Source organism: Alexandromys fortis, unplaced genomic scaffold (genome assembly GCF_014885135.2).
Source record: "Alexandromys fortis isolate MF-2015 unplaced genomic scaffold, M_Fortis_MF-2015_v1.1 scaffold_75, whole genome shotgun sequence".
NCBI lineage: Eukaryota > Metazoa > Chordata > Mammalia > Rodentia > Cricetidae > Alexandromys > Alexandromys fortis.
The window spans coordinates 8,451,391-8,470,862 of NW_026067956.1; the positions used below are offsets into that span (position 1 = coordinate 8,451,391).

General features: G+C 45.8%; 1 protein-coding gene across 1 annotated transcript; it reads left to right on the forward strand.

The window, feature by feature from the left end:
• Window positions 1-6,568: 6,568 nt before the first annotated feature.
• On the forward strand, window positions 6,569-17,663 carry Eef1akmt1 (EEF1A lysine methyltransferase 1). The gene is made up of 5 exons (XM_050152352.1): window positions 6,569-6,689; window positions 10,609-10,769; window positions 13,312-13,394; window positions 16,411-16,691; window positions 17,366-17,663. The coding sequence occupies exons 2-5, from the start codon at window positions 10,626-10,628 to the stop codon at window positions 17,500-17,502; spliced, it is 645 nt and encodes a 214-aa protein (XP_050008309.1). The 5' UTR covers window positions 6,569-6,689; window positions 10,609-10,625; the 3' UTR covers window positions 17,503-17,663.
• The last annotated feature ends 1,809 nt before the right edge of the window (window positions 17,664-19,472 follow it).

Sequence of the window (19,472 nt, forward strand, 5' to 3'; positions counted from 1 at the left end):
TTTTGGTTTGACCACGTGTGATTTGTTCATGGGTGTTGTATTAGTGTTCTGTTGCTTTGAAGAGGTACTATGACCACAGTCTTTCTTATAAAAGAAATCATTTAATTGGGGGCTTGCTTACAGTTTCAGAGGGTTAGTCCATTATTATGGTATGAGGCATGGCAGCACACAGACAGACATGGTGCTGGAGAAGTAACCAGTAGCAGGAAGAAAACACTGGGCCAGTCTTCCCACCACCAACACCCTTCTTTCAACAAAGCCACACCTCCTAATCCTTTAAAATAGCGCTGCTTCCCAGTGGCTCTTAATCAAACCACAACATTGCACTCCCGGGCCCCTAGAGGCTTGTAGCAATATCATATAGGGAAAATGCAGTCAAATCAGAAGTTTCTATAGTCTTTAACAATCCCAACAGTGTTTAAGAGTCTGAAGACTCCTGGAGCTCTCCTAACCATGATATGATGTAAAAATCAAAAAGCAGAGCACATACTTACAAAATCCAATGGGACAGGACATACATTACCCTTCTGAAAGGGAGGGAAGGGAGCACAGTGAGCAAACGCTGGACCAAAGCAAGGCAGAAAGCTAGTAGAGCAACTTCCAGATTCTGCATCTGTGTCTGACCTGCAGCTGCTTCCAGCTTTGTTAACTGCAGCACACACACCTCTCTCTCTCTCTCTCTCTCTCTCTCTCTCTCTCTCTCTCTCTCTCTCTCTCTCTCTCTCTCTCTCTCTCTCTCTCTCTTTTTTGTTTCTCTTCCTATTGGCAGGTCTTCCACAGCCCTGTTGGTCACTTTCATAGCTTCATACAGTGGTCTTGGGCCTCCAATCAGGGATGACCCTGACATATTCGTGGCCTCAGCAGCTTTCCTTAGCCACAAAGGGAGATTACAAAATCCCTTTCTGGTGTTTTGACTCTAAAGGTAGAACCACAAGTATTGTGCCAAGTATTGTTCCTGCTCTGCTGGGGCAGGAACTTGGCCCCCCTTTTTTGCACCAGCTCTCCGCTGATGATTTCCTTCACCATTTAAGCTTTTCTTTAATTCCTTCCACGAGTTGAAAGCTTATTTGGGTAGGATCAAGTCACCACTCCCTTTACCCAGTTAGCATCAGGCTTTTCTTTTTAATCTCCTTGAGCACTGGACTTAGCTCCATACATTTCCTGGTGCTCCTTTTCTCCTACAACTGCATTTTGCATTTTTCCTTGCTCAGCTTGCTCCTTTGCATTATAGATCTGTGTAAGAGTGACCAATGATAGCCTCACAACAGAGTCCATACTGTCTTGGAATTTCCTCTGCCATAGTCAATAATCCAGAACTTCAGTTTAGCCTCAGGCAGATTTTTTTTTGGCAAGGAGAAAAAGCAGCCACATTCTTCACGAAAATACCAAAAGAATAATCTTTTGGCCACTTACTAGCGTTCTTGAAACCTCTTGAACAAGACCATCGTAATCTACATTGCTGTCATCACCACTCTCTTCCATGCTTCCCCTTCAGCCCATTAAGGCCCACTGAAGGTGGTTCAACTGCTTTCCTAATCCAACATTTCCTATCCACAAACAGCAAGATCAGACCTGTCATCGCAACACCCCACTTCTGATAAGGACCTCTGTCTTAGTGTTCTATTGCTGGAAGAGACACCATGACTACTGCCTTTCTAATAAAAGAAAGCATTTAACTGGGACTGGTTTACAGTTTACTCCAGTTTAGTCCATCGGTATAATGGCAGCACACATGCAGACATGGTGCTGGAGAAGTAGCTGAGGATTCTACATCCAGATCCACAGGCAGTGGGAAGAGAGACTGGGTCTGACTTGACCGTTTGATGTTGTAATAAGAGCAGCGGGGCTGCGTCCCCAGCACCCCGGCCGCCTGGCTAGCTTATGCCCGAAATAACAACACACAAACTGTATTCATTTAAACACTGCTTGCCCATTATATCTAGCCTCTTCTAGGCTAATTCTAACATATTAATTTAGCCCATTTCTTATCATCTATGTAGCACCGCTAGGTGCGCTTACAGGGAAGATTCTAGCCTACGTCCATCCTGGGTCGGAGCTTCATAGAATATGCCCAGAAGAGCGAAGCAGGGCCTCTGCTCCAGAGAGCAGAGCTGTTGAGTCTGAGCTCACTTCCTCTTCCTCCCAGCATCCTGTTCTGTTTACTCCTCCCACCTATGTTTTAACCTATCAGGCCCAAGGAGTTTCTTTATTGCTTAACCAATGAAATCAACAGATTGATATATGACACTCCCACATCAGTTTGAAACCTCCAAGCCCACCACAGTAACACAATTCAACAAAGCTGCACGTCCTAATCCTTTCCAATAGCACTTCCCCCCCTGATGGCTGAGCATTCAAATCTGTGAGCTGTATGGTTCATTCTTAAATGTTAAGCCACCACAGGTGCTATGACTGAAATATGCTTTGTTTTGCTGGAGGTTAATGTTGGAGGATCAGAAAAACTTGTTAGTATGGAAAGACATGCTTGTTTTCAATATATAATAAAGATGGCTGGAGCTATTTGGAGCTGGCCACTTGTATGAAACTCACCTGGAGGTCGAACAGTTCATTTCTTCCTGCCGACACCCCTTCCCTGGCCCAGGACCTGAATCCAGACAGGACTGCAGCACCAATATCAGTTTTTTTCCTTCATCACTTTCTGAAAACACCAGCGACTTTACCCAGTTGGTTCTTTGCTTTAGGAAAATCCACTCATTGGTTGTGAGACAATAGGTAGACACTACACTGGGTATATGCGTTATACATTGTTAATCTATTTTTAGTGAGTGGGTCTGTGTATGGAGAGTTTGTATGGATAAGTACAGGTGCCATCAACGATAGGAGGAAATCCCCTAGAGTTCAGGTTACAGGTAACTGGGCTGATGATGTGGGAGCCACGTGTGTTCTTAACCTCTGTGCCATCCTGCCCCAGCTTCACCCCAGGTGATTTCACAAGGAAACAAATCCAAACAACCAGAAGCAAGATAGCATCACCACATGGGACTATCCAGATCCTCAGGATATCCAGTATTCTCATAAGCTCGTGGCTTGAGAAATAATTTTAAGATGATTGATTAAATCATTAAATAGAGACAAAATTATAGTAAAGAATTCAGGATTTGAACCCTCTGGCTTTTCAAGGGTGTGGTGAACTACTAGTTTTTTCTTCACACCTTTGTTCTTTGTCCTGTTTTAAGCCCTGTGTATGTATATGTATATATATACACATACATACATATATACACATACATACATATATACACATATACACACATAGTAGGGCACAAATTTCCTCTGAGTATGTGCGGGTGTGCACACCTGGGCTTGTGAGCACACCTGGGCTATACATAAAGGCAGGAGTATGTAGGTGACCTGCTTTACCACTTTCTGTCTTAGTCCCTTGAGACAGGGATCTGGATCTGAATCTAGATTTAGGCTGGCAGCCAGAAAGCCGAAGTGACCCTCTTATCATCCCCCTGAAATGGTGCCTGGGTTACAGATACACACAGCCACACTAGGCTTTCTGTGTGGGATTGAATTCAGTCCTCCTAGTATATACTGGAACTTACATTGAGTGGTTTGGGTTTGACCAATACCATGACATATTGACTCCTTTATGGAACTGGTTTGGTTTGGTTTGTTGTTTGATATTAAATGGGAGATTCCTGGTGGGATCTTGTGCCTTCTGTCTTATCTAAAATCACATTTCTATTAAACTAAGTGGAAACAGAGGGCATAGTTGGTCAAATCGAAGAGGAAAGTTATGGTGAAATTCCACACAGCACATTTGGCATAAATCTGAGCTACAAGTTAACCTACTGAGCTCCTCTGGGTTGAGTGGATTTTCCTAAAGCACAAGAACCAACTGGGTAAAGTCGCTGGTGTTTTCAGAAAGTGATGAAGGAAAAAACTGATATTGGTGCTGCAGTCCTGCCTGGATTCAGGTCCTGGGCCAGGGAAGGGGTGTCGGCAGGAAGAAATGAACAGTTTGACCTCCAGGTGAGTTTCATACAAGTGGCCAGCTCCAAATAGCTCCAGCCATCTATTTTTTTTTGATTTATAGTGGTTATTTTATTTTATATTTTAAAACTTTTTTTTATTTTACATACCAATCCCAGTTCCCTCTCTCCCCTCTTCCATTTCCCCCCACTTTCCACCCACCCTCCAGCCATCTTTATTATATATTGAAAACAAGCATGTCTTTCCATACTAACAAGTTTTTCTGATCCTCCAACATTAAACTCCAGCAAAAACAAATATGTCAAATGTTTTTTCCCCCAACTTTTACATCAAAACATCTTTAAACCAAAACAACACCATTTTGCAAGTACATCCTGTTTTTACAGAACTAAAAGGTGATTGACACAGGCACACATTTTCAAGAACAGCAATCCTGTTCAAAACATATTTACAGAAACGGGGCTGATCTGCCTCCGATCCTGTCAGCCTGAGTCAGAACAGCTCTCGGTGACAGCTGGCATCCCCAGACAAGACACCTGAGGAGCATCAGCTCCCAAAGAATTTTAGGGGAAAAATATTCAAGGGAAAAAAAAATGAGGTTTCCAGGAATGGTCACATCTGTCCCATACATGACTGACAAATGGCACTAACCTGCCAGGAGAATCAGTGTTAAAAGAGAGAAAAAGCACTCAGACCACCTGGTCCCAGCAGGACTCTGTTATCCCCAAGCCCCCTGGTCCTTCCTGAGTGAGACTCCTGTGGGCTTTTGCCTCATCTGAAGACCTGTTGAACAAGCACTCATATACTGGTCTGAAACTAGGCCGCATGACTCCCATCAGGCTGGAAAGATGGTTAAGAGCATTTTTTCATGCAGAAGACCCAGGTTTGATCCCCAGCACCCATATGGTGGCTTGCAATCATCTATAACTCCAGTTCCTAGGGATCCAACGTCATCTTCTGGCCTTCCTGGGCATTGAATGGTACAGCCATACATGGGAACAAAACACCCACACAAAATAAAAATAAACAGTGGAACTTATTAGAGATGAGGTATTATCATAGTGGTGGGTTCCTTAAGAGTACTTTTTAAAAATGCCTGTGTGTGAATGCATGAATGTATGCGCACCATGTTTGTGCCTGGTGTCCTGAAGACAGAAAAGGACATGAAATGCCCTGGAGCTGGAGCTACAGGCATGGGTGCTGAGAACTGAATTCGTCCTCTACAAGAGCGATTCCCATTGTGCCCTTTCTCTAGCCTCCTGTCTTAGGGTTTCTGTTGCTGTGAAAAGACATCATGCTGATGGCACCTCTTATAAGAAAACATTTAATCGTGGTGGATTGCTTAGTTGCAGGAGGTCAGACTGTTGTGATGGGAAGCTTGGCAGTGTGCAGGCAGATGTGTTGAAGGAGCGAGCAGGGAACAGCAAATCGACTAACACTGGGTAAAGCCCATCCCTACAGTGACACGCTTCTTCCAGCAAGGCCATATCCACTCCACCAAAGCCATACTTCCTAGTAGGGCCAATTACATTTTAACTACCACACCTCCCAAAATGAAACTTTAAAGCAGTGACAGATAAAAGAGTAGGAGATGCTCATTCAGTTCCATTTTATTACTTCTAAGGCTACATTTGTTTACTTGGTAAATGTATCCTAACGAAGCCTTAATTAAATACCATGTGTGTTCACCAGACTGCAGGGGGGTTAAGATGTTAGCCATACCACTCTTGTGTCTAATGTTTCAAAATGACCTTGTTTCCAGCCAGCTGTCTTAGTCCGCTAGTTCTATACAAGAAGATGCTGCAGTTTACTAGTTTAAAGAACAACAGGGTTTCTCATGGTCCTGGTGACCAGGACATCCAATAAGGATTAGTTTGCCTTTGATATTACTTTTTATGATTTATAAAAAACATCTAAGTGACAATACACGAGTTTCACCTGGAAAATATTAACCTTTATGTATTATACGAGCGGCCAGCAACTTTTGGAAATAAAAGTCATAAAAGTGGGTGGTTTCTGTGTTTATTTTCATTTTAATAGTTTTTCATTTCTTACCATTTTGGTAAGTTGTACTTGGTTTGAATTACTTGCTTTAATAGACCAGTCATCTTTTCAGAGCAATTGAAATCAAAGTGAAGTATGGGTTTGCACAAATGAAAGTGACCCAACCCGTTATCAAGCTGCTTACTGGATGGCATCGGCAGCCGAGCGGTTCCTACGTGCGACAATGTTGTGAAGCTGCTCAAGCGGATGATGAAATCGGTACACAAAGGGAGGAAAGAGGAACATAGTGTAGTTCGCCTACCCTTGGGAAAGAAAAACAAATTACATGTGATTTGATAGCTGTCGAAGGAAGGGAGGGAGCCTTAATTTTAATTAAGGTCTCTTGCGCGCCAGCTACCAAGCTAGGTAATGTAGTTGGTAAAATATCATATACTATCTGTGCACCCAACACGGAAATCTCTGAAAGACTAATGGGTTTGGAAGACTTTCTCAATTCCATTAATATTATGAAGACTTTAATGTTTCAGTCAGTGTTTCAACTGTTAGCCGACTGGACAAACAAACCTAGTGCGAAAGAGCCGGACTACCCTGATTGGGCGGGACTAGACCTGCATGGCCGCCTCCGACCGGATTGCGCCTGCGCCAACGCGGCCGTTTTCTCCCGCCCCCCTCCCCCCGCCCTCGCACGGCGTCTGCGCATCCGGGCAACTGCGCATGAGTCCGTGGTGAGTGGCGGACGGGGTGCCGGGCGGCGGAGGACTAAAGGCTTTAGGCGGATTTGGGCAGTTTCGGGTGGGCTCCGTGGCGGCGGCGTGCGGTCACTGGTGACCGCGGTGGAACTTGCGGCCCACGGGGCGGACTCGGTGCCCAGGGGGCGGGGCTTGCGGCCCAGGGGGCGGGGCTTGCTGCCCATGGAACCCGGACTTGCTGTCCACGCTGACGCTTTGAGACTTTCCTAGTGTGGTCTCGGCTCTGCAGGGTCCATGGACTTGGGCACCTTGTCCCGGAAACAGACCCTAACATCCCGCAGGTGGTCAGGTCGGGCTGGTGCTCAGACCGGAAGCCGGAAGTCTGCGGGGGAAGGGCTTGGGAGGCACGTGCTGGACCCAGGCCTTGGCTGCCTGGGTGGTACCCTAATTTACCAGGCTGTGTGTGGGGCCCGCGTCCTCGGTGGAAGTTGTTTCTCAGGTTGCGGTGGGGTTTATGTCTGCGATGGTCTCACAGTGTAGCCCGGGCTGCTGTGCCACTCTTTGATCCATCTTGCCTCTTCCCGCTGTCGCCACACCCAATAATCTTTAAAAAAAAAATAGATACTATATAGGTTAAATACTATTTAGAAGGACTTGTCTCAGGCAAGGAACCTTGTCTGAAAGTCAAAGCACAAGATTTTCATAGCCAGGCGGTGGTGGCACGCGCTTTTAATCCTAGACGCAGGCAGAACCGAGTTGAGGACCAGCCTGGTCTACAAAGCGAGTTCTAGGAGTTCTCTATAGCCAGGCCTATAGAGAAAGAGACCCTGTCTCAAAAACAAAACAAAATAAACACACACACACAAAAGTAGAATTATAAGGTAAAAACCATCTGTGGTTCTAGCTGCAGAGGACCAGTGGCCTCCTCAGGCACCTACATTCACTTGCACAAATCCCCCCCCACACACACAGAAATTTTTACTTTTTAAGTTTCTTCTTTAAAATTGTTTATGTGTATGAGCTCCATGAGTATGTAAATCACATATGTGCTGGAGTCAGAAGCAAGCATGAGATCACCAGGAGGTTGTGAGCTGCCATGCGGATGCTGGGACTCGAACCTCTGCCCTTTGGTTAGAACAGCCAGTGCTCTTAAACTCAAACATCTCTTCAGGGCCACATAGTGTTTTTTGTTTTGTTTAAAATGAAAATTACAGTATCTACCAGGCACATTCAACCTTTTTTTTAAATATTTATTTATTATGCATACAATATTCTGTCTGTGTGTTATGTCTGCAGGCCAGAAGAGGGCACCAGACCTCATTACAGATGGTTGTGAGCCACCATGTAATTGCCAGGAATTGAACTCAGGACCTTTGGAAGAGCAGGCAATGCTCTTAACCACTGAGCCATCTCTCCAGCCCCACATTCAACCTTTTGACATTGCAAAATGACTTTTATCTACAGAGTTCATACATACTCAGAAACAAACAACTGAGTTGAAAAAAAAAAACTCAGTTATCCGGCCATTTTCTTCCATTCACAGACTAGAATAGATAGATACACTTCTCTCTGCAGAGTTTACCAGTGACTGTGTTGAATCCTCAGTTAACTCTCTTTCTGCTGGGTTACACTGTCTTGACCTAAATTTCTTGCAGAAGGTACTCTAATGCTCTGTGGAAACATACAGTATTGGTAGTTTTTTTGATAGGTAGATTTGGTGTGTGGAAACAAAGTTTTTCTACAAGAGTCCCAGCTGGTGGTGACGGCGCACACCTTTAATCCCAGCACTTGGGAGACAGAGGCAGGCAGATCTCTATGAGTTTGAGGCCAGCCTGAACTACAGAGTGAGTTCCAGGACAGCCAGGACTGTTAGAGAAACCCCTTTTTCAAAAACCAAAAAAAAAGAAAAGAAAGAAAAAAGGAAAGGGGGGAGGGTAAAAAAAAGTTAGTAATGATAGAAACTTCTGTCTTCCACCACTGCCTTAGACAGATAATGCCCATCAAGAAATGAATGATATGTATGCTCACTATCAGTGAATGTTTGATTTAATTAATTTATAGCCCCGTGTATAAAGGATGACAAAAAGTTTTGTAGGCTCGTGAGTTTAAGGAGAGTCTTTTGCTGTGTGACCTGCTCTTTCCTAACGTGGTGGTGCTGGAGGCCGTGTGCGTTTGCTGCCGTGCCTCAGCTGTGGAGTGAGTCTGCTCCGACCACAGATCGTTATCAGTTAGCTTCTGCTTGTGCCTGTTTAGTAACCTCTTACTGATGCCAGCACCCCCATACACATTTAGTTTTGGATCCTCATGTAGGAGGGCATAACCTTCAGTTTAAGAAGTTAAGGAACCGGGGCTGGAGAGATGGCTCAGAGGTTAAGAGCATTGCCTGCTCTTCCAAAGGTCCTGAGTTCAATTCCCAGCAACCACATGGTGGCTCACAACCATCTGTAATGGGGTCTGGTGCCCTCTTCTGGCCTGCAGGCACAGACAGAATATTGTATACATAATAAATAAATTTAAAAAAAAAGAAGTTAAAGAACATCTAGGCTATGTTTACATAAGTTTTTCAAGGTCGTGGGCACAAGGCATTCATGTGCACAGACATACATGGAGGCAAAACACTCGTGCACAATAAAGAAAAGGTAAGGAAAGGATTGGACTACTAAGTATAGACATGAAGTTGACCTTGTGTTTATCGAGATGAAAAGTGCAGTGTTAAAGATGAGAACTGAGGTGGTTCAGTGGGTAAAGTTTCTTGTGCACAAGCCTGGTGCCCCAAGTTTGATCCCCATAATCCATACGGCCAAGGTTTTTATCACATTTGCTGAAAAACTAGAAACCCCGCGGATACAAAAACCTCAGTAAAACCCAAAGTACTAGAAACGTGTGGAAAGTATAACAAGGCAGACATAAGTAGAAGAGTCTTAAAGACCACGGGGAAAGAAGGGCACAAGAGTATGAGGGAGAACTTGTGCGGGCGCATAGGTGTGTGCAGGTACATAGGTGCAGGCACATATACATATATGTACATAGGTGTGGAGTATCACATGTGTGGAGGTCATAGAGCTCGCATGGGCAGGTACATAGGTGTAGAGGTCAGAGTCCTGCCTTTTTTTGAGACATCTCCTTGTAACCCTGGCTGGCCTGGAACTGACTAGAGCAGGCCAACCTCAGAGAGCTGCCTCTGCCTCCCAAGTGCTGGGACTAAAGGCGAACATCCCTAGGCCTGACTATCTATCCTACCTTATTTCAGGGTTCCTCTCAGTTTTGCTGCATCCATCTCCTGTTTCCACCTCCCTGGGGCTGGGTCATCCCAGGCAAGCCACCTCATCTGGTTTTTTGTTTGTTTTAGATTTTATTTATTTGTATTTTATGTATGTGAGTATTTGCCTTAACATATGTCCATGCACCACATGTGTGCCTGGTGCCAGTAAAGGCCAGAAGCGGGTATCAGATCCCCTGGGACTGAAGTTATTGACTCCAGTAAGCTGCCATGTGGGTGCTGAGGATAGAACCAGGTCCTCTGAAAGACAGCCAGTGCTTGACTGCTGAGCCATCTCTCCAGCCCTTCGTCTGGCTATTTTTACAGGGATTCCAAATACTGACCTCGGGTTGTCAGGGTAGCATAGCCAGTGATTTCAACTGCTAAGCCAGCCCCCCAGCCCGGCAAAGTTTTAATATCTATGCTTCCTGTGTAAAATTCTTTTCTCACCAGGCGGTGGTTGCACACACCTTTGCACCTTTAATCCAGCATTTGGGAGGCAGAGGCAAGAGGACCTGAGTTTGAGGCCAGCCTGATCTACAGAGCTAGTTCCAGGACAGCCAGGGCTACACAAAGAAACCTTGTCTGGATGGGGAAGAAATTCACTTCTGTCTGAGTTGTGTTGAGTGTAATTGTTCTCATTGTTACTTGTTGGCAAGGAAAGAAATCCGTACAACATATGTTCCTGCTCTGCAGGTCACAGCCAGGTGGAAATGAGCGATTCGGAAGATGACGATACACCTCAGCTTTCTTCCCATGCCTTAGCAGCTCTCCAGGAATTTTATGCTGAGCAGAAGCAGTCCACAAACCCAGGAGGGGGTGATAAATACACTGTTGGGGTGATAGAGGAGAACTGGGTAAGTGAATACGTCCGTGTCGGGGAATAGCGGCGTGGGGTGTGGCACTGCCGCTGCCCAGTCATTGTTTCCCTGCCTTTCCCTCCGCCTGCCATTCAGAAACTGAGAACTCGAGAGGGAGGCTTGGCTCTGATTGACAGCAGTTGGATTGATTGGCTCTGGTGATGAGAGGAGGGGTTTTGCAGGTAGTGAGACAGTGTTGTCATGTACACACCCTATTGGTTTTCATAGAACCCAACAGTTGTGATGGAAAGAAAAATGCATCATTTCAATAAAAGGGGTAGTTGAAGCTAACTAATAACGGAAACTGATGAGAGACTATTAAGGCTGTTTTCTAGCTTTATACATTCTGTGTTTTGTAGCTGTATAAAAAGTAGGTACACCAGGGCACTGGTACGTCCTGTATCCTAGCACCCAGGAGGCAGACGCAGGAAGATCAGGCGGCCTCAGGTCCACCTAGGCTACACAGTGAGTTAACGGACAGCCTGGAATACATAACAAGCCCGTCTCAAAAAAATATTGTAGGAAGGAAGTGGGAATTAGACACTAACTCTGCTGAGAGAAGCCTCGAGCGTAAGTGTTTGGAAGGCCTTGCATTGGTCTCTGTTGACTTGAGAGTAACAGCTGTCTTTCCCTGTCGCTTGGTTAGTGGAGAACGGTTTTGCTTTCGTTTCCAATTTTTTGCATTTTTAAGATCTTTAAGGTATGTAAAATTTTCTGACCCCCCCCCACACACACACTTAAAACTATGGTACAGGGGCTGGAGAGATGGCTCAGTGGTTAAGAGCATTGCCTGTTCTTCCAAAGGTCCTGAGTTCGATTCCCGGCAACCACATGGTGGCTCACAACCATCTGTAAAGAGGTCTGGTGCCCTCTTCTGGCCTGCAGGCATACACACAGACAGAATATTGTATACATAATAAATAAATAAAATAAATATTTAAAAAAAAAAAAACTATGGTACAGTATTGTTCCTTCAGCTGCTCTACCTTCTCATCATTTTCCTTCCTTGTGGGTTTTGTTGTGGTTGTTGTTTTTGTTTTATTTATTTATTATTTATTGTTTTTCAAAATGGGCTTTCTATTATGTAGCTCTGACTGTCTTAGAACTTGCTCTGTAGACCAGGCTGGCCTCAAACTCACAGATTTTCTCTGCTCCAGGACAGCCAGAGAAAATCTGTCTCAAAATATATATTAAAAAAGAAGAGGAAGAGGAGGAGGAGAAAAGAAAAGAGAAAAGAAATGGAAGGAACTAGAACTCTAGGTGGTATACATCTGTTACCCAGCACACAGGAGGGTAGAGGCCGAAGGTTCAGGAGCTTGGGGTTATCCTCAGCTACATAGCAAGTCTGAGGTCAGCCTCATCACTACCACCCCACACATAAAAGAACATGATTAAAAAAAAAAAATAAACAAAAAAAAAACAAAAATAAGAAGCATGATTGCTAGCTATGGTGGTGGCTACCTTTAATCCCAGCACTGGTGTGTATGTGCGTGCGTGCGTTCGTGCGTGTGTCTGAGTCAGATGTATCTCTGAGTTACGTGTGTGTGTGTGTGTGTGTGTGTGTGTGAGGCAGATGTATCTCTGAGTTACGTGTGTGTGTGTGTGTGTGTGTGTGTGTGTGTGTGTGTGTGAGTTCCAGACCCAGCCAGGGCTGTATAGTGAGACTGTTTTGAAAGGAGGGAAGAAGGAAGGGAAGGAAAAAAAGCTAAAAATCTAAAATTCTGTCATTATTTTGATAAAAATTTTGTTCCGCTAAGCTGTCAGTCAAGTGTGAGGACAAAGTACTACATTTCAGGCTTGCAGCAGAAAGGTCTGCTCTAGTCAGTAAACCAAGGAAGGAAGGGTGAGCCATAGGGAGATGGTGTTCTGACTGACACACAGCAGGAGAGGCCTTCTTAGGACAGTAACACCAGGTCCGGGAGGTGGCCCTTCTGAAAACCGGAGCAACACTGGTCTTCCAGGAGGATCTCGGGGAAGGGCAGAATGGTGGGGTGGAGTACCCAGCAGGAAGACGGTTGTGACCAAAGGCCAATAGAGGGTTTTGGAGAATGGAGGATAAATACAAAGGCCTTGGGGCATAGCTCATTTGGTGGAATGCTTAGCATTCATGAAACTGGATTCATCCCTAGTCCCTCACAAAATGGGCACCATAGCTCACACTTGTAATCCTAGCCCTTGAGGTGGGGAGACAGGAGGATCAAGAGTTTCCAGCTCATTCTTGGCTACATAGGGAGTTCAAAGCCAGTGTGGGATGTGTGCGGCCCTGTCTCTAAATAAATGAATAACTAATCCGGTTCAGGTGGGGTAAGTTGTACCATCCAGAGAGCCTTGGCTGGTTGTTGGCCTTAGCCCTGTGACATTAGCAGCCCCGGGTACTCAGTGTGTAGATTCTGTTGATACACTGGGGGATGGTACCGATTGTAAATAACTCAGGAGAAAAGTGACCGGTGACAAGGTAAATAGTGAATACTGGCTTGGGAGGTAGAAGGGGAGAGAAGTGGGTGTGGATCCTGAGACGGGTGTCCTCTCCCTGTTACAGCAGCTGAGCCAGTTTTGGTACAGTCAGGATACTGCTTTGCGGCTGGCACAGGAAGCCATTGCTGCTGCTGGAGAAGGCGGCAGGTGAGTTTCAAATTTTGTTTCTTTTTCTTTTTTTGTTTAAATTAGTCTGAGGGAATCATGGAAGCACGAGCATGAACTTAGGAGGCACAGGTGAATATAGAAATATTTTGAATTTCCTTCCTAAATGAGGTATTTCTTAAAAGTCTGAATTATAATTTGTAAATATTGTCTTATGGTTTTCAGTTCATGGCTCATTAGAACTGCTTCCAGTACTAAGTCCTGGGAACATGGGGGGATCTATTCACTGTAGCCTGTAGTTGTGAGAGAGTCACTCCCCCAACCCTTCTCTTTGAGACAGCGCCTCATAGAGCCCAGGCTAGCCTCAAACTATTTATGTGTTGTGACTGGTCTTGAACTCCTGATCCTTCTGCCCTGCCTCCGTCTTCCTAAGTGCTGAGATTTCCCAGGTGAGCCGCCACACCAACTTCCCAGTAACATTTCTCAGTTCTACTTTGCCTCTCTCTTTTGCAGCACTAGAGATCAGTGCAGGGTGTTATACGTGCTGGGCAAGCATTTTATAGCAAGCTATAGCCCAGCTCTTAGGAAAACGTAATTTCGCCAGGGCCCCCTCTAGCTTTGCTCCAGCTCCTCCCGAGGGCTCCCCGGTCACCATGCCGCTGTGTCGTGTGCTCCCGAGGGCTCCCTGGCCAGCACGCCGCTGTGTCCTGTGCTCCAGTCCTGAGTTTACAGTCTCGTCTAAGCGGATTCTACCCCGCAACTTCCACAGAAAACTGTTTTGATTTCTTCTTTCTGTGAACATTTTGTTGAATGTCAAATTCTGGCTTTTGAAAATGTTGCTCCACTCTCACTGTTAAGAGTGTATCCTATGGGGGATCCATGTGAATGAGTATGTCCTATGGGGGATCCATGTGAATGAGTGTGTCCTATGGGGGATCCATGTGAATGAGTGTGTCCTATGGGGAATTCATGTGAATGAGTGTGTCCTATGGGGGGGTGCATGTGAATGAGTGTGTCCTATGGGGGTGCATGTGAATGAGTGTGTCCTATGGGGGGTGCATGTGAATGAGTGTGTACGATGGAGGATCCATGTGAATGAGTGTGTCCCGTGTGTCTTCCTCAGCTGCAAGTCTTAGTTTTCTGTCTTGGATTTTATGTTGTTGTTTGTTTTTTCTTAGCTTGTTGGCTTTCAGTTGCTGATAAACACTTGAGACATGGATCATTTGGAGGTTTGGGTGTGGTGAGCTGGCCTGTGGGAAGCAGCACAGACAGTGAGGTAGCTAGGAAGCCAAGCATGTTCCCAGAGACCCAGCTTCCTCTCACAGCCTCCTTTTAATAACCGGAGACCAAGGTTCTAAACATGAATCTCAGCTGGACGCCTTTAATCCCACCACTTGGACAGATCTCTGAGTTGGAGGCCAACCTGGTCTACAGAGCAAGTGCCAGGATAGCCAGGCTCCACAGAGAAATGCTGTCTTGAAAAAATAAACAGCAAACAAACAAAAAACTTTGAGGTTGAAGCTATAACATTTGGTGATAATATTGTGTTTGTTATGTTGGATTTTCCCACTAATCAGTAATTTTTACCACTAAATATTAATTGGAAGCAAGCTTGCTTTCTTTCTTTCTTTCTTTCTTTCTTTCTTTCTTTCTTTCTTTCTTTCTTTCTTTCTTTCTTTCTTTTTAGTCTTTATTTTCCTCTGGAAGGTGAGTTCGGTGTTTGTAGGAGCCGTGCTGTGGTAAAGGCCGTGTGCGGCGAGCACAGCACCTGAGCCCTCCCCACTGCCCCTCTTCTCTCTTGCACTCTGGTGTTTACATTGCTGGGAGCAGCTACTTTGTTTTGTTTTGTTTTTTTCAAGACATGGTTTCTCTGTGTAACAGTCCTGGCTGTCCTGGAACTCGGGTCTGTTAATCAGGCTGGCCTTGAACTCACAGAGATCCACTTGCCTCAGCTGGGGAGCAGTTACTTTTATATTCTACATTTTCTTTTATTTTAGTTTTGGGTTTTTGTTGTTGTTGTTGTTATTGTTGTTAGTTTTTTCCTAGTTCTTGGGGAATTCGGTGTGACATGTTTTCACTCCAGCCTCTGGAGTGTCTCTGCCCCGCCCCCCACCCACCCACCCACCCACAGCATCAGGTTTTCTTTTCTCTTTTCAGTCCATCAGGAACAAGGAGACTCACATCCACCATGTCCGGCTAGAGTTAGACATTTTAAACACCAGCTTCCTCAGAAGCGAAGGCTGTAAAGTTTTAAGTGTTGTTAACAATCCTTATACTGTTGCCTTCTTAGCATCCTTTGTTCTAGAAGATCCTGCTTTCTGTGTTAGCAAGAAAGACGTCTTTAGAGTTCCTACGCTCTGGAGCTGCTGTGGTGTGAACCCTCCACTCGGTTCTCAGAGCGCTTTACACCTAAGGGACTGGGGCATAAGTGAGCGCTGTCAGTGGTAGGCTGGGTTTCTAGTCTTTCCATTTTGTGCCCGATATATTTTTTTAAAATACATTTTACTTACTATGTATACAGTGTTCTACCTGCATGTATGCTTGCACACTACACCAGGTCTCATTACAGATGGTTGTGGGCCACCCTGTGTTTGCTGGGAACTGAACTCAGGACCCCGGAAGAGCAGCCAGTGCTGAGCCATCTCTCCTGCCCCACTGTATTTGTTGATCTCACCAAGAGAAGTGAACTTTGAGCATCTGTATAAATGCTGTTTACAAATACTTAGATTTGAAAGAAAACTTGAGATCATTGGTGTAATTTCATCTAATATGAAGAATAATCACTGTACTCGATGCACTAGTAATTGTGTGAACCGACAGAAACGGTCTGCAGAGCAGGCAGACGTCCTAACCAACCTCACACACTGGAACTACATGACTTGACGCGGTGAAGCGTCAGAGACACACTGGAGCCTTACGTATGGTGTCTTTAAGTGGAACCAAATCAAAATACTTTCTTTCTAGAATCAGAAAAAAAAAAATGAAATCTGAGCACAGAGACTTCAAGAAAGTAGTTCTTTGCACGGTTCATGATCTCGCCTTATGCACTTGCTTCCAGAATCGCATGCGTGAGTGCACCCAGTGTGTATCAGAAGCTCCGGGAGCTGCATGGCGAGGGCATCTCTGTCTACATCTTTGAGTACGACAAAAGATTCGCCATATATGGAGAAGAATTTGTCTTCTATGATTACAACAATCCACTGGACTTACCCGCAAGAATTGCCGAGCACAGTTTTGACATCGTGGTTGCGGATCCTCCTTACCTGTCTGAGGAATGTCTCAGAAAGACATCTGAAACAATCCGGTACCTGACTCGGGGCAAGGTTCTGCTGTGCACAGGTGGGTGTTGCCGTCACATCCTATAAGAGCCCCGTCTGGGTGCCGGCTTTAAAGGTTGGCAGAGGTTTCAGAACTGAACTCCCAATCTGCCACTTAACTACATGACCGCAACCAAGTTAAGTGGCCTCCCTTGCCCAAGGGTACTGTTGTGAATTGAGTGAGGTAACACACATGATGTGTTTAACATGATCTGACTCATGTACATGGGACACATGTTAGCTATTCTTTTTAGTAGCCCCCACCATGAACACAGACATGCACTGCACACATAGGACATTTCTGCAGCACACAACACATACATACACATAATAAAGAGAAGTGGAAAAAGTAGGCACTTTGCAAACATGTTAGAAGAAGTAAAAAAGAATATAAAGACTTTATCCTGGGACTAGAGAGATGGCTCAGCAGTTAAGAGCACTGGCTGCTCTGTTAGAGGATCCGGGTTCAATTCCTAGCACCCACAAGGCAGCTCACACCTGTCTGTAACTCCAGTTCCAGGGCTTCTGACACCCTCACAAAGACATACAAGCAAAACACCAATACACATAAAATAAATAAAATACTATATCCTGTGTGCCGTGGGTGGGGTTGTCTCCCAGTTCCTCGGGGTCTCCATCTAGAACCCAGCTGTAGGGTGCATTTGACTCTTAGCTCACGTGGTTTGTTCTTTGCAGGAGCCATCATGGAAGAGCAGGCAGCTCAGCTCCTAGATGTTAAAATGTGCAAGTTTATTCCAGAACATTCCCGAAATTTGGCCAATGAGTTCCGCTGTTATGCAAACTATGATTCTGGTCTGGACTGTGAAACCTAAATTTACATGGCAACATGTAACAATAAAGGACTCCAAGGAACACATCCATTTCCCAATTTATTCTCTTTCTGTTGAAACGTGGCCTTCCCCTCCTGCTGCTCTGGACTGGGACTCTCCTGGCTTAATTTTCAAAATAAAACTTCTCATTGCTGTTTCTATAATGAGGTTGAGATTCTTTTTTAATTTATTGTGTACACAATATTCTGTCTGTGTGTAGCCTGCAGGCCATAAGAGGGCACCAGACCTCATTACAGATAGTTGTGAGCCACCATGTGGTTGCTGGGAATTGAACTCAGGACCTTTAGGAAGGGTAAGCAGTGCTCTTAACCGCTGAGCCATCTCTCCAGCCCAAGGTTGAGATTCTAATACAAACACAGGTCTGTGGACTTAGAGTAGGGGGAGATGTTAAAAGCTGTCTGATTGTTCAACATCTGTGAAAATAGAACAGGCCTCCTGATGGCACAGAACCTTGGCCTCTGCCAGAAGTTTCAATAAAATGGGCAGCTTTTGCCTGCCCAAAGGACTGGGAGCGCTGCTCTGGCAGCTGCTTGGAGACCTAACCTGCCTCCATGGAGCAAGCTGATGATCCAAGCAACCAGTGTTCCAGCTCCTGGGTTCAACCTCCCCTTCAGCTCTGAGAGCCCTGATAAAACAGCATATAGCTCAGCTCAGCACCTCACTCCAGACTGAAAGGGGATGGCGGTCCAAGCCAGACTCCATAACCAAGCAACAGAGCTGGGGGGGGGGGGGGGGGGGCTGGATCCTTAAGTCTATTTACATCCATTTATTACCCAGAAGTCACACAGCAATCAAGGGACAACTGTCAGGTAGAAGGTGGCACCTGCCTGCAATCCCAGCACTGGGGAGGTTGAGGCAGGAGGGACATTAGTTTGGGGCTAGCCTGAGTCCCTCTCTCCAAACCATGGAGAGATAGCATTTGGAGAGGTCTTGAGGAGCATCGCGCTGGGGAGAACAGCCGGCTCCAAAGCCCACACTGCCTGTTTCCAGTCATGATATTTGAGAATGGAGGTCAGCATAGCAATGAAGGGCTCAGATGGGACATGGCAAGCAGGCTGAGTGCGGCCACAAAGGGATGTACTGTCCTTTCCTGTGGCAGCAATGTCAAGAGCTGCATGGTGAATCTGGCTGGCTCCAAATGGCATCCCAGGACGGTCATTGCCATTTTCCTGGCTGTGCACCACACTACAGTTACCGACATGCTCCAGTCAGGGTGCGAGGTGGCAGGTCCTCCCTATCTAGAAACGAGTTCACCTGGACCATAGAAGCATTTCTGGTGGTTAGATAAAGGCCAGCGTTCCTCAGAAACTTTCCATCCCCAAAAGGAGTCTTTGCCCTGGCTACTTACCCTCATCATCCACCCCAGCTCCCTCACTGTCTGCTACTCGCACGGTGCTCACTCGCTGGGCTCCGTCTCGCTGTCTGCACTGCTCTCTCCTCCGTAGCCCTGGCCATGCTGTCTGCTTTCCTGCTGTCTTTTCTCGGCATCTCGCCAGCTCCACGATCTCTCCTGCTTCCCTCTGCCTTCCCTCCAGGTCCAGTCTGCTTTCCTTCCTGTGCTCTGAACTCGTCCAGGGGCCTCTGCATATTTTCTCTCTCTTTCCCATAATAAAAACCTTTTCCCCTGGTGGAGCAGTCAAGTCGGCAGTTTCTGTACCACACCCCTCACAGGAAACAAGAGTAAGTGCATAAGGTTCCTCCAGTGGCTTGGTAACTTTTGAGACCTGCAATCATGTCAAAATTAAAAATAAAAAAAAAAAAAAAATCCACCTGTCTCTTCCGGGAGACGATGACTGGCTTTGACCAAAGACTCAGCTGGCCAACCACGTCACTCGTTCCATCCCCTACCACCACGCAGGAATTCTCCAGTGGAAGTCGCTAGCCCTTGACTTGGACAGCACCTGCGGGGGGGGGGGGGGGGGGGAGTCTGTGGGACGGGGGTGCTGGCTGTT

Coding starts and splice junctions, on each gene's coding strand:
- Eef1akmt1 (XM_050152352.1), top strand. CDS start 10,626: ATGAGCGATTCGGAAGATGACGATACACCTCAGCTTTCTTCCCATGCC. Junction 10,770..13,311: donor GGGTGATAGAGGAGAACTGG/GTAAGTGAATAC, acceptor TCCCTGTTACAG/CAGCTGAGCCAGTTTTGGTA. Junction 16,692..17,365: donor CAAGGTTCTGCTGTGCACAG/GTGGGTGTTGCC, acceptor TGTTCTTTGCAG/GAGCCATCATGGAAGAGCAG.